The sequence below is a fragment of the Dipodomys spectabilis genome, unplaced genomic scaffold (genome assembly GCF_019054845.1).
Source record: "Dipodomys spectabilis isolate Male_0828 unplaced genomic scaffold, ASM1905484v1 ptg000264l, whole genome shotgun sequence".
Taxonomy (NCBI): Eukaryota; Metazoa; Chordata; class Mammalia; order Rodentia; family Heteromyidae; genus Dipodomys; species Dipodomys spectabilis.
In genome coordinates, this window is record NW_024870941.1 from 8,191,827 (window position 1) to 8,206,282 (window position 14,456).

General features: G+C 48.4%; 1 protein-coding gene across 3 annotated transcripts in view; it reads right to left on the minus strand.

The window, feature by feature from the left end:
* The window catches only part of Trappc9 (trafficking protein particle complex subunit 9), a 454,043-nt gene that overhangs the window by 402,849 nt on the left and 36,738 nt on the right, over positions 1-14,456 (minus strand). For all 3 annotated transcript variants that reach the window (XM_042699917.1, XM_042699915.1, XM_042699916.1), the window contains 2 exons: positions 10,194-10,315; positions 2,570-2,695 (listed from right to left, as the gene is read on the minus strand). In XM_042699917.1, coding sequence (XP_042555851.1) covers positions 2,570-2,695; positions 10,194-10,315 — 248 coding nt within the window. The remainder of the gene's footprint in view (positions 1-2,569; positions 2,696-10,193; positions 10,316-14,456) is intronic.

Genomic DNA, 14,456 nt, shown 5'->3' on the forward strand with positions numbered 1-14,456 from the left:
GTCCGAGATGCAGATCTGTACACAGCTGGTAGAAAACAAAAAGCTTGCTGCTGTGTGGTATGCTAGTTAGCTGTCACAAACCAGACACCCTGACCACAAGTTCAACCTGTGCCTCTAACACAGAAGACAGAGCCTGCACCCAATTCTGCAGAAAGCTTTTCCAATACCAAGGAGGCCAAAGGCACTACTTATCCATTTTGATGCTCATGCCGGGGTTTGTTTTCTTGTTTTGTTTTGTGCCAATCCTGGGGCTTCAACTCAGGGCCTGGACATTGTCCCTGAGCTTTTTTGCTCAAGGCTGATGCTCTGCCGCTTGGGTCACAGCCCCATTTCTGGTCTTTTGGTGGTTATAAGGGGAGATAAAAGTCTCAGAGATTTTCCTGCCCAAGCAGGCTTTGAACCGTGATCCTCAGATCCCTGCCTCCTAAGTAGCTAGACTACAGCCGTGAGCCACTGGCCCCTGGTTTCATGCCGGGATTTTACAAGCAGAGGAACCGGCAGTACTCATCTATCAGTTCCTTTCAAATTTTACATTTTCCCAAATCATTCCCCAGAAATCGATTCAAGTCATCAACTCTACAATGGAACACACTTGATCAAGAACCAAAAGCTTGTTCTATTTCAGAAAAACGACAGTCCCTTCCTTTTATTGTGATTATAAAATCCCACCAGAACTCATTACTTCTGCCTGCCCATCTGGCAGACAGACATCCAGATGAGTCAACAAAGCACCGAAGCACCATGCAGCAGAGGAGAGGCAGGCAGCCACCTTGGCACCACGTCACCAGGCCTGGATGGCCCTTCTTGTGAGCCTTTGCTGCCCTCTAGTGCTCTAAAATGGCAAAGATGGAGCTGTTCCAAAGGCAGCACATGCCCACGTGTTGAGGGACACTATCTTCTAAGGGGAAAAAAAAAATGTCTGCAGATGCCCACCTGTGGAAACGTCTCAGCAGGATCCCGTTTTGAGCATCAGCTTGCAAAGACAGGGGTAGTGGTTAAGGGACCTCAAGTCCTTGGCAACTGCTGAGAGAGCTGTGGCTGCTCTCCTCCCCAGAATCCCTCCTGCCAGCGTCTGCCACACAGGCCGCAGTGATTCTGCCTCAGGCCTTTGAAGGTAGGCCTCAAGAGAGCTCTGTCACAGGCTGTCCCTCAAAGCCCTGCTCCTTCCAGTCCCACCAGAGGGCAGCACGGAGCAGCACCGGAGAGTCTCCTGACCACAGTGCACTTGCGTGCTGCTGTTTCACAGGTGGAAATACCTGAAGTTAGCATCAGTGAGTGACTGCTGTTCCCAGCAGGAAGGCCCCCTGGCTCCTACTCCTGCCTGTCTGGGGGGGACCCAGCTCTCTTCATCTGCAAGCAGGGCCGGTGCCAACGTCTCACCAGCTGCCACTGAAGCACGGGCTCCTGACTTCCCTCACAAACACAACTGCTCCAGCCTCTGAAGGACGTCTGGCTCCCGAGCTCAGAGCCAGAACGGCATCTGCACCCTGTACACCTGGCGCAGAGGCTCCTCCGCCCCCATGGCAGGCCCTTTCCCTCTGAGGGCAATCTCTCAGCACAGAGGGGTCTCAGGCCACACCCCAGATCTCATACAGCAAGGGCTGCTCCTCTCTGCGCACGCTCCTAACACAGCACCTACCTGGCCACGGTCCTCAGGGGAGGCAACTCAGCCCGTGGGCCCTCAAATTTACTTAGTAAGTGACAGGACAGGCACACATGCTACTCGTAAGCTTCCTGTGGACCACCCATGGCCATCTGCCTGCAATGATTTTTTTTCTGTTTTGGTCATTTTGTAAGGTCTGTGAATAATGCTATTGATGTCCAATGTCCCTCGGCAGAAAAAAATGGTTCCTCACCCTGCTCCAGCAGTGCATGCCGGAGGCTCCCTGCCAAGACCCCAGTCAGCCCAGCTACGCCCACCATCCGCGTTGGAGGACTTCACATGATCAGTTTACAACTAGATGTGGTCACACTTCCATCCAGGGGCCTGCAAAGGTCAGCGATAGCTAGCACAGGGTAGAACCACACATGTACACACAACACACACACACACACACACACACGTGCGCACACACGTACACACACCAGCTTTCAAGTGCTGGGAGGTGGCTTGGTGGCACAGCGCTTGCACAGTGTACATGAGACCCTGAGTCGCATCCCCAGCGTTATTCCAATTCAGATTGAACGAACATCTGCAGGTCCTCCAAAGTACTTCTAGAAACGTCATGTTTTATAAACCCACACCCCAGACAGGGCTACCAATGGCAAGTTCTTCGCAAGTAACAAAATACAGGCAGGATCCATGAAGCATGACCAGGAATGTGGAGTGGCAGGGACAAAGTCAGTTCTCCAATAAAAAAAAAAAATATTGACAGGACAGCAAAGTCCAAAAGCAAAACACAATAAAATGAAGAAGTCAAATACAGAAACAACAGTCACTTGGCTCTCAAGCTACAACTCCATCATTTTACCATGCCATACAGCAACTAGCATTGCAAAATCGGCTGTATTAGCAGTGAAAGACTCCCCACGAACTGTGCCACCTCCTCCGCGAGGCCACAGCGCTCACCTGCCGGAGGTTGATGTACACCGCGTTCTGCAGGAACTCCGAAGCTTCCATGCTGCGCTTCTGAATTGCCAGGACACGCACGGCCTTGACACAGGCCTCCAACTCGATGACTCCAGCGTTCTTATACTGTAGGGGACAAAGGAGGCACCTCCATCATCAAGGGAAAAGAAGTTGCTGATACCCTCCCACCTCATGGGGCGCAGACATTTCTGAGAAAGTCTGTCCTTTATGAATGACCCACCACTGCCTGCCTGTTTACATTCATTAAACCAATGCAATCACCACAGCTTGATACTGCATAAAATGTCACATTTCAGGGTCCATATCACGTAGTCAAAATAAGTCAGACTGAAGCGCTTCACATGTGGGAGCACGCACTGGAGCCGGCAGCAGAGGCGCCGCCCGCGGCCAGTCCTCCCTCCTCCCTCCTCCCTCCCTTCTCCCTCTATGCTACTATTTCCCCTCAGCTGCACGGCAAACTGCCCCGGCCAGCTGCAACTTTGCCATTCTCTGTTTTTTCACTGAAGTCTTTTATCCTTATTGTTTTCCCGACTCACCCCAGCTGGAGTGTTTTTCAATTGATATAACTGGAGGTCAAGAAAGTCTTTAAACTAAACAGATGTTTACAGAAGTGAAGTCTGTGGGAACTAGTGCAAAGAGAATGCAGGCTGGGCAGGGCAACACACTAGTACCTTTTTCAGAGTGGCATCATGACACACAGAATGCCACACGTGTGGTCAATCACAGGCCCAGCCTGCACGGCATGTCTGCTCATGAAAACATAGCTGGCCTGTTTGTCAAGCACTAATCAGAACTGGTCATCAAAAAAAAAAAAAAAAAAAAAAAACTACTTATAATTATAGCCCTTAAAAGAAGTCTGCATTCTTTTCTCTTTTCCATACCCGTCACATGCAAATAATCTGTGACATATTACATACAATTAATCAAAGATGATCAGAACAGGGAACTATTTTATATTTGCCTAATACTAACAATGAAGCCAAATACCTACTCATTGTGTGTATCACTTAGCAACACAATAAAAACTGACATAGGGACTCGATTTCACTGAGGTAAAAGAACTACTTCTCCTTCAAAACTCTTAAAATCATTTCTTTTTAAGAATTAATGATAGTCAGGCGCCAGCGGCTCACACCCGTAATCCTAGCTATTCAGGAGGCTGAGATCTGAGGATCGCAGTTCAAAGCCAGCCCGGGCAGGAAAGTCCATGAGACTCTTATCTCCAATAAACCACTAGAAAACTGGAAGTGGCACTGTGGCTCAAGCGGTAGAGTACTGGCCTTGAGCTGAAGAGCTGAGGGACAGCACCCAGGCCCAGAGTTCAAGCCTCACAACCAACAAAAAAAAAAAAAAAAAAAAGAATTAATGTTAGCTAAAGGAGTTTTCCATATATTTTGTACATACAATATTAAAGAGTTTTCAAATAGAATCATGAAAAAAATCATTCAAAAATATACACAACTACAGGGAGACAGGGAGACCCCAGAATTAGCGGGGATGTGGAAAAGAATAGACAGTAACTGACCACTGAATCTCCAGTTCTGCACAAACACTGGCATAAACATGAGGCCTGGAAAGCAGGCGATGGGCCCCATATTCACTGCTGGGGCCTAAGTAACTACCTGCCAAGACCCCAGCTCAGAGCCAGGGAGTAACTGAGAGACCTCTAAAACAATTCTAAAACAAAACCTCTAAAATAAATGGTTCCCAACAAGTGAAGTTCCTTCCCTAAGGTCACAAAGCTAGTAAATGGTGCGGCAGGATTTGAACTCAGGGCTGCCTGGCCCCCAAACTTAAGGTGGAAATACAGGCTGTCACCTCACTTAGCTCAGATCTAGCCTCTCTGGCCTTGGTACCCCACCTATGTGGGACTGGAGAGCCAACTAAAACAATGAGGGGTCCATGTCCCAGGACATCAGCAAGCCAGTACAGAAGGCCTGGGGTCCAGGCTTCCTGCTGATGAGAAACCCAGACTCTGCCGAAGCCACGGTGGACATGAGTGACATCTTGGTCAAGACACCACAGCCAAAGCAGGCCAGGCCTGGCCCTAGCTTCCCAGAACCCAAACAGGCAAGGCCCTCTGGCCTCCCACACCCTGTGCCTTACTACCTGTGTACAGGATGACACAGGTCCCAGCTTCTTGTGCATGTGTGTGACAGTGCTTGTGACTTCTCTGAGTCTGCTTCTTTACACCACTAGAGGGGTGACCCTGATTCATGGGTATATTCATAGACTGACATGCTGAACTGAAATCCTTTTGTACAACTACTTACAGATGTTTTTAAATCTGCTAAAAAATATATATATATATTATTTCCCTACTAAGAAGTAAAGGATAAGTCAGGTGCTGGCGGCTCACACCTGTAAGCCTACCTACTCAGGAGGCTCAGATCTAAGGATCACAGTTCAAAGTCAGGCCAAGCAGGAAAGTCTGTGAGACTCTTATCTCCAATTAACCACCAAAAAGCCTGAATCTGTGGCTCGAGTGTTAGAGCACTCGCCTTGAGGGAAAAAAAGCTCAGAGACAGCACCCAGGCCGAGTTCAAGACCCATGACTGGCACAAAAAATGGTGGGTGGAGGAGTAAAGGACGCAAGAAAATTAAACTACATAGAAAATATAAAAAAAAGAAAGACAGAAGGCTACATGCTGTTCAAGGACCCTCCAACTCCAATGCAATGCTCCAAGCCAGATGCCGGTGGCTCACATCTATAGTTGTAGCTATGAGGGAGGCCCAGATCAGGAAGGTCACAGTTCCAAAACAGCCCAGGCTGACAAGAGATTCCCAAGAGATTCCAGCTCAGTGGAAGAAGCTGGGTGTGTTGGCACATGCACATTATCTCAGCTATGGCAGGAAGCCTAAAATAAAGGTGGATCAGGTATCGAGCACACAGCAGGAAGCGAAATCCTGTATCAAAGTTAACCAGTGCACGCAGCGTGGTAAATTATACAGGACTCTAGACATTCACACACAGTGAGACCAAAGGAGGATATTCTTAGGAGAGGATAACAAAGGCATAATGCCTATTTGCATCTGATCATATAAAATAATATTTATCAAAATGAACTCCAGGAAATGGAAACAAGAAGTTTTCTCTTTGTTGCTGTTATTTTTTGTCTTGTTTGTTCATTTATCTGAGGGTAAGTGGGGGACACAGAAATGGAGGGTCAAAGAGTGAACAAGAGGAGCACCAGTGGTTCACACCTGCAATCCTAGCTACTCAGGAGGCCAATATCTGAGGATCGCAGTTCAAAGCCAGCCCAGGCAGGAAAAGCTGTGAAACTCTCATCTCCAATTAACCACCAGAAAACCATAAGTGGCGCTGTGGCTCAAGTGGTAGAGCACTCACCTTAGAGCACTCATCTTGAGCTGAAGAGCTAAGGGAAGCTCTCAGGCCCAGAGTTCAAGCCCCATGACTGACCAAAAAAACAAAAACTAAAACAAAAAAAAAAAAACAAATACAGCAGTGGTACTCACTAGACACTATGTTGAAAATGAACTATACAACTTGTGGGTGGGGACAGGAGGGAAGAACTGGGAGAGAGCAAGGGAAGGGGTGACACTGTCCAAAAAGAAACGCACTCATTACCTGACTTTAACTGTAACCCCTTTGTATATCATCTTTATAATGACTTTTTCTTTTTTGGTCGGTGTGGGGCTTGAACTCTGGGCCTGGGCGCTGTCCCTCAGCTCTTCAGCTCAAGGCTAGCACTCTACCACTTGAGCCACAACGCCACTTCCGGCTTTTTTCATGTTACTTATGTGATACTGAGAAATCGAACCCAGGGCTTCAGGCATGCAAGGCAAGTGCTCTACCACTGAGCCATCTTCCTAGCCCCTATAATAACATTTTTTAAAAGTTAACCAATGCAAAAAAGGATGGAAGTATGGATGAGTGGTAGAGCACCTTCTTAAGTTCAAACCCCAGGACTGCTAAAAAAAGAAACAAAACTAAAAAGCAATGCCCCAATAGGTCAGCAAATTGTCAATCCTCCATTCCTCTCTTCCAAGCAAGAGAATATCCTCTCCTCAAGCAAAAATCAGAAACCCAGGAAGAAATCATTCACAAAGCTAGCAAGAATCTGCCAAACAGTGGTGTGGTTCTCACTGATACAGCATGAGGTAATATCATGTAAGTGAGTGTGTGTGTGTGTGTGTGTGTGTGTGCACATACATATTTGTTTGTGAACCTGTGTATATACATATTTTTACTTCCGTGCATCTGTGTAGATGTGTATCTGCGTGTATAAATGTATCTGTGTATGTGTGCATGTGCACCTGTGTGCATCTGTGTGTGTGTGTGCGTGTGTATGTGTGTGCACACTACACATGTTGTGTATCACTGATACTTCTCAATGATGCTGCAAGCTTCCAGGCAATCCTAATCTAGAGGCCTGGGTCACATGGGAAAGTAGAGGTGAAAGAAAAGAGGAAAGGAGAAAAAGCCAAATAAAGCAAAGGAATCAAAATGCAGGCAGATAAAGGCAAGGCATTAATTTTCCTTTCCAACCCGCATAAGTCCACATGAGAAGTGAGCTCTCCCCCAGATGCCCTGTGGAATACTAAACTCGGGGGAGGAGACAATAAGCAATGTTTTATTGAGCAGTACTAATGAGCCTGTCACTGTGCTAGACACTTATATACATAAAATCATTTACCCTGATTCAGCATTCTCCACAGCAGACCTTCTTTCCCCATTTTGAGAGAGGAGAAAAGCTGGAGCTCAGACACCAGAGCCCTGACTGCAGCCAGAAGGCCCTCAGGAGCAGGGCTTGGTCCACACCCAGCTGCCTGCTCCAGCACTGTGCCCTCCAGAAGTAGGCTGATCCAGAACGGGGGGGGGGGGGGGGGGGGCTGCCTCACCCCTGCTATGCATCTACCGGCCTGCCATGGGTTTAACCATGACCACAGAAGAGCACATCGCTGCTTCTCTATCACAGACAAGCCATCGCACACCAATCCTGCCAGCTACTGCCATTTTCAAACTTAACCAATTTGTAAAAGAGACAAGAAAGGGCTCTAAAAAAAAGTGCTTAATACAATTTTGAAGTGCAGTTATAAAATAAATATCAAAAATCAATCTGATTTTCTATATAGTCAGAAAATATAATAGCAACAAATCTCATTCACAAATCAAACAATAACGTATACACCGCCAAGCACTGGTGGCTTGTACCTGCAATTCTGGCTACTCAGAAGGCTAAGATCTGAGGACTGTGGTTCACAGCCTACCTGGGCAGGAAAGTCTGTGAGAATCGTATCTCCAATAAACCACCAGAAAACCAGAAGTGGAAGGCTGGGAAGGTAGCTCAGTGATAGAGTGCTTGCCTCACATGCATGAGGCCCTGGGTCAATTCCTCAGCACCACATAAGCAGAAACAGCCAGAACTGGTGCTGTGGCTCAAGTGGTAGAGTGCTAGCCTTGAGCTGAAGAGCAGAGGGACAGCACCCAGACCCAGAGCTCAAGTCCCGTGACTGACAAAAAAATAGATAAATAAAGAGGGCTGGAAACGTGGCTCAGTGGTAGAGGGCTTGCCTTGCATGTCTGAGGCCCTGGGTTCAATTCCTCAGTACCACATAAGCAGAAAAAGCCAGAAGTGGGGCTGAGGCTCAAGTGGTAGAGCGCTAGCCTTGAGCTGAAGAGCTGAGGGACAGCGCCCAGGCCCAGAGTTCAGGCCCCACGACTGACAATAAATAAATAAATAAATAAATAAATAAAGTTGAGCTATGGCTCAGTGGCAGAGGCTTGTCCTAGCATACCTAAGTGCTCACGTTTAATGTGGGTGTACATATACATATATACACATATATCTAGATATGCAGCTAGGTGTGTGTGTGTATGTCTCTACATGCATATAGACAGACATATATCTAGTTTTATATACATATATATATATATGTATGTATGCATACACAAACACACACACACACACACACACACACACACACACACACACACGTGTACATCAGTAAGGCCAGTACTTCAGAGGCTGAAGCAGAATGATTATGAGTTTGAGGCTATCCCAGAACACTGAGCAAGACCTTGTTTTAAAAAAAAAAAAAAAAAGGAAAGGAAAAGGAATAAAGCACCCTACCTGCATGTGTACAAAGAAGGCAAATAAAGATCACAAAAGGAGTGGCAAATGCTCAGCACCTCACTGTGGATCAGATCAACTAAACAACGACTAATGCCCTCTGCTTGCCACACTGGCAGACACCGTAAGGCCAAGAGTTAGAGACTCTATCACTCTCGCAGGGGAGCGGGGACTGCGCGTACCTTTCTGGAAGGCAACACAAAAAGCTGTAATCTAAACCAATGCAGACCTGACTCGAGTCCACAGTTTACAACAGTGGGAAGAATCAAAACTAAGTAAGATCAGTAACAAAAGATTGCCTGAATAAATAGTTCTGTATCTTTTCAGTCGTGATAGAAGGAATTTGGAGGGTAGGAGGAAATAACCAGGAAGAGACAGTAATGTCTTCCCCAGTGTTGAAAGGTCTAGGAAAATCTAACCCACAGGAATATTCACAGAGAACACAGGAATGTATGCACAAAACACTCAGCAAAGCATTTTTAGCAAGAAACCCTCAATGCCAACCAACAAGAGGATGATTAAGTGAGCCGGGCCAGCTGTGAACTCCGGGAGCAGCGGCTCGGCCAGCTGAGAATTGGAGGAGCAGCGGCAGCTGTCTCACTCGGCCCTTGCCTGCCAGCCGCGGGCAGAGCCACACAGCGATGACAGACATAAACATGTTTACCCGACCTCTCTTCTCCACAGCGCTGGGGAGGGTGAGCTGGTCTGAGGGAGGAGGACCATGATCTAGAACAGACCGCCAGGTGGAAAAGGCAAGCTGCAGGGTGAGAGACAGGCAAAGAAAACGTGTGTGCGTGTCTCAGCGGCGAGACGGTCACAAAAGCCATACAGTGAAGGGCTGGTGGTCGCAGGGCAGAGGGAGGCTCCCCACGGCTCTCTGGAGAGCACTGTTGTACACAGTTCGCATTTTCCCTCTCAGTGCTTCAGTAAGAGCATTCGAATTTTAAAAAAGAAAAAAAAATTAAGGTTGTGCTCTGATCTGCAGCAGAGCGCCCGCCTAGCATTGTGAAGCCCATGCTCAGTCCCCAGCACATCAAAATCAAAAACGATTAAGCCCAAAGTTAAAAAGGACATTGCATGGAATGAACGGAAGGCCATCTAGATGGTTAAAAATTGTGCCATGGAATATTTATCCAATAGAAGAACATGTGATATGCCAAATGAAAACCACAGCACTCTCCACAGCAAGTCCAGCATCCTGAGCTGTTTTTATGATACAAGTAACACACAAAAGGACCAGAAATAGACATCAAAATGTTAATAACTATTCCTCTGAGAAGTGGGGCTATGGTGCTGCTGTCTTCTTTTTCCTAAATGTATAACAGTAAATATACACTGTCTTGAGTCAGAAAAAAATACTAGGCACATAGCACCACGCATTAGAGAAGAACGGATGAATCCTACAGAGACTACTATTTAAACGATACTGCAGCACTTCGCCCTGCACAAAGAGGACTTATGATGGAAATGACACCATTGTGCACGAAAAACACAAAGCCCGGCAGCACCTTGCTATAATAGGAAATGGCTTCTTTGTACTTGTCGATTATGTCTTCTGGGCTGAGGCAGTTCTTGGCACGGCCGATCTCAGCACTGGTGTCAGGGTTTATGCCATTAGTCGTGAGGGCACCTGCAGACAGAGGGAAAAAAAGAAATAATCTTTTGCTTTTTTTTTTTTTTTTTGGTCTTGGTCTTTTGTTGGTTTAAAGAGGAATGTGAATTAGACAAAACCTAAAGAAAGCACTGAATCAGCTTAAATAATGAAACAGTGTTTAAAATCTCCATAGATTATATATGTCCTGTAACAGTCGTAGCAGCAAAGCATTGTGTTTGGCGTTAATTAACGAGAGGAAGTTTCGCTCCCTGTTGAAACTTCTCCTTAGAGAACATCGCATGCAACACGGGAAGGCGGCGCAGCCGGCGCCCGGCTCTGCTCTCAAGAGGGGGAGTCGGTGCGCATCGCCTCACGGGAGACAAACCAGACATCTTCTGAACTGAACACCTATAAATAAATACCAGCCTCCTCGCCATGGCTGACATCTTCCATTTCTGAACAACTCCCATCCATAAGCAGAGCCACTCAATTCCCTCACCAGCGGGCCCACTTTGGGAACGAATTTTAAAGAAACTTCCAGTCTCAGAACATAACCCACACTACTCAGAGAATTCAAGGAGACAAAGAATAAGAATAAAAAAGATGAAATGTTCTTTGATTTCAAAGAACAATGGAAAACATTCCCCCAAGCCCAGGTATGAGGTGGGCTGGGCTACCTCAGCCGGGGTCACCTGCTCCATGGCCGGCCGGAGACCAGGGTCACTTGTCACATGGCCGGCCGGAGGCCAGGGCCGCCACAGCCCACCTTCCCAGCGCACACACCGGGCAGTGGCACACCGCCTGCCCGGCAGGCCTTTCCCACCCTCTGTTTCCAGCCGTGTTCCACTTTTCTCACCTGTGCTTTAGTTACTGATTCTGTAAGCTGCCCTGAAGGCTTTTTGGAAGCAGGCAGAAGGAAGGGGCAAGGAGAAAGATGGGTGGGCAACAGATGAGCACACAGAGCGTCAGCAGGAGGGGAACCAAGAAAATGCCACCTGCAGAACTGTCTCCTGGCAGAAAGTAGGACCACGGGGGACAACGGGGCAGGGGGGGAGAGAGGACTGCAGGGCGGCCAGCGGCTTGAGACTGGGTGGGGGGTAGGGTGGGTGGGGTGGCAGGGTGGGGGGGTGGCAGGGTGGGGGGCGGGTGGCAGGGTGGGGGGTGGCAGGGTGGTGGGGGTGGCAGGGTGGGGGGAGTGGGTGGCAGGGTGGGGGGCGGGTGGCAGGGTGGGGGGCGGGTGGCAGGGTGGGGGGGCGGGTGGCAGGGTGGGGGGGGCGGGTGGCAGGGTAAGGGTGGGTGGCAGGGTAGGGGGCGGGTGGCAGGGTGGGGGGCGGGTGGCAGGGTGGGGAGCGGGTGGCAGGGTGGGGGGGCGGGTGGCGGGGGGGGGGGCGGGTGGCAGGGTAAGGGTGGGTGGCAGGGTGGGGGGCGGGTGGCAGGGTGGGGAGCAGGTGGCAGGGTGGGGGGGGCGGGTGGCAGGGTGGGGGGGGGCGGGTGGCAGGGTAAGGGTGGGTGGCAGGGTGGGGGGGGCGGGTGGCAGGGTGGGAGTGGGTGGCAAGGTGGGGGGTGGGTGGCAGGCAGCCTGGGATTATGTGTCCTGTGCATTTTGTGGAAGTCACAGCAAGGAGCGGGAAGACTATGAAGAAGAAGAACTGTTTGAAAGAATGCACTTCCAAAGAACACATTCAAATCTCAAGACCCAGCACCCCAAGCCCAGGTGCTCACAGAACCAGGGGGTTCCTAGGGGCACGTTCTGAGGCCCCCACACCACAAAAGCTGCCAGCCATTGTGTTCAGGCACCTGTGCCAAGGATCTGCGATCCAGCCCAGGCAGGGGAGACCGGGGGGCTGGTGGGCCTCACAGGGGGGAGCTCCTGGAACACAAGCCTGGCATGTGCACCCCAAGCCACTCTCATGTGTGCGTGCTCTGTGTCTTCAGCAGGGAAGAAGTTTCTAGTGTTGGGACTGCAGGAGTGGCTCAGATGGTAGAGCACCAGCCAATGAGCAAAAGTGTCAGGTACCAAGTTCAAGTTCCAGTCTCGGAAAAAAAAGAAGTTTCTAAATAACCAGCAGCCAAGCTGCTGATCGCATGTATGGTGTATATGTGTATGCCGTTACATGTTACAGACCATGATAGACAATTTGCTCCAGGAAAGTTAGAATGAGTTTGTAACTTTAAATGAGCATCACTATCCCATAATACTGTGAAATTTGGGAAATTATGTAATCACTTATTAAAAAAAAACCAGAAAACTAGAAGTGACGCTATAGCTCAAGTGGTAGAGCATGAGCCTTGAGCTGAATTGCTCAGGGACAGCGCCCAGACCTAGAGCTCAAGCCCCAGGACTCACAAAAAAAAAAAAAAGAGAGATCTTTCATGCGATTGTTTCTAACATATTTATAAGATTATGTCTTTGTTGCTTTGTATGAACCTCCCCCATGGTATAACCCCTGCTTTCACTGTATTTGATGTTGGTATATGTGGAGGGGAAGGGAAAAAAACAAATCGTTAAAACGGATACAGGTGGACCCATTGCAACAATGAGATGTACAAGTCATTATGTGGAAAAACGAACTTTACAACTTTGGTGGGGGGGACGGAGCGGGGGAGGGTGGATACGAAGGGATGGGAAGGGGAAACAAAGGAGGAAGCTACAATGCTTGATAAGAAAAGTACTCATTATCTTGCCCGTGTAATTATAACCCCTCTGTACAATATTTTCACAATAAAAAATACTTCTATAAAAAAATAGAAGTTTCTGTGCAAGTTAATATTTAACAAATGTTTTTGTCTGTTTGTGGGTCCTGGGGCTTGCACTCTGGGCCTGGGCGCTGTCCCTCAGCTCTTCAGCTCAAGGCTCACGCTCTACCACTTGAGCCACAGCACCACTTTTGGCCTTTTCTGTTTATGTGGTGCTGAGGAATGGAACCCAGGGCCTCATCCATGCGAGGCAAACACTATCACTGAGCCACCTTCCTAGCCCCAATATTTAATAAATGATAGAGAGCAAATTTAGTGCATTAGCTCTATTAAATTCCTTCATACGTTATCCATTTTTTTCTCGTACAGAAACAAAAGAGGACACGTGTGGAGGGTCAGGAAGGGGTACGAGCTTCTGCCCAGGGATCACGGCTTTTTGGCAGCAGAATCTAAGCCTGGGAAGTCCCCAGGCATCTCTCCTCATTGTGGAGAAGGCTGCACTCGGCCCTGAAGGACATAGTTTGTACAAAGCAAGCACAAACGGTCTCATCTGTGGGAAGGTAACAGTACAGCCTCGTCTCAGGAGAGCCTATCGGGCCAGACTGATTTAATTTCACTTGATTAAAAAAAAAAAAAACAACAAGCTCTAAAAACACTAGCACCAGCAGACCTGATCTTCCCTGACATCTACAGTTCTGACAGCCCACACACAACATTATCATGAGCCAATGAAACCCGAGTCATCGCAAACCCCAACCTTTGCACTGCAGGCAAGAAAATCAATGCCATGGACAGGCTGGAGCCTAGGCTGGAGAACAGAGTGTGAAGAGATGAGGAGGCGGAGAGAGACCCCATCACAAAGGCATTCAAGTATCCTCAGTCCTTTAGCCATCAGCAAGATAGCTACAGGTTCCTATTGTGTGTAAGACTAGATACATGGCTCAAGACTGGAACCCAGATAGATACACGACAAGACAAAGCAGGGAAGAGGAGACAAAGCAGAGAGGAATGGGGCTGAGGAGAGGAAGGCAAAGCCTCATGGAGAGAAGAACAAAGGGGCTTGGATGTGGCAAGTTCTCCTGCCGCAGTCATTCCAGCCACAGCCAACACGCAGCACTGGACCAGGTGGAGGATGCCGCCCAATCAAAACGCAAAGCAAAGCCCATGATGCCAGTGCTGCCCGCCCTGTTTTGCAGACGACAAGCAGAAAGACAGGCATCTGTGAGCCTGGAGGGTCGGTTCCCAGCATCAAGCCCTGAAATGACACGGCTGAGATGGCTTCTGAATTGTGGCACTGTGTTGCCTGTGGCCATTTGGAGAAGGGTAAAACCAGACCCACATCATATCCTGTACCAAACATGAGGACAAACTCCAACTGGTTCTGGGATCTCAATCTAAACAAAACAATGTGTAAGAACTTTTAAATGCCTGGGTATTTTAAAACCCAAATACAGCAAAACACCCTCATGATGCAAATTCA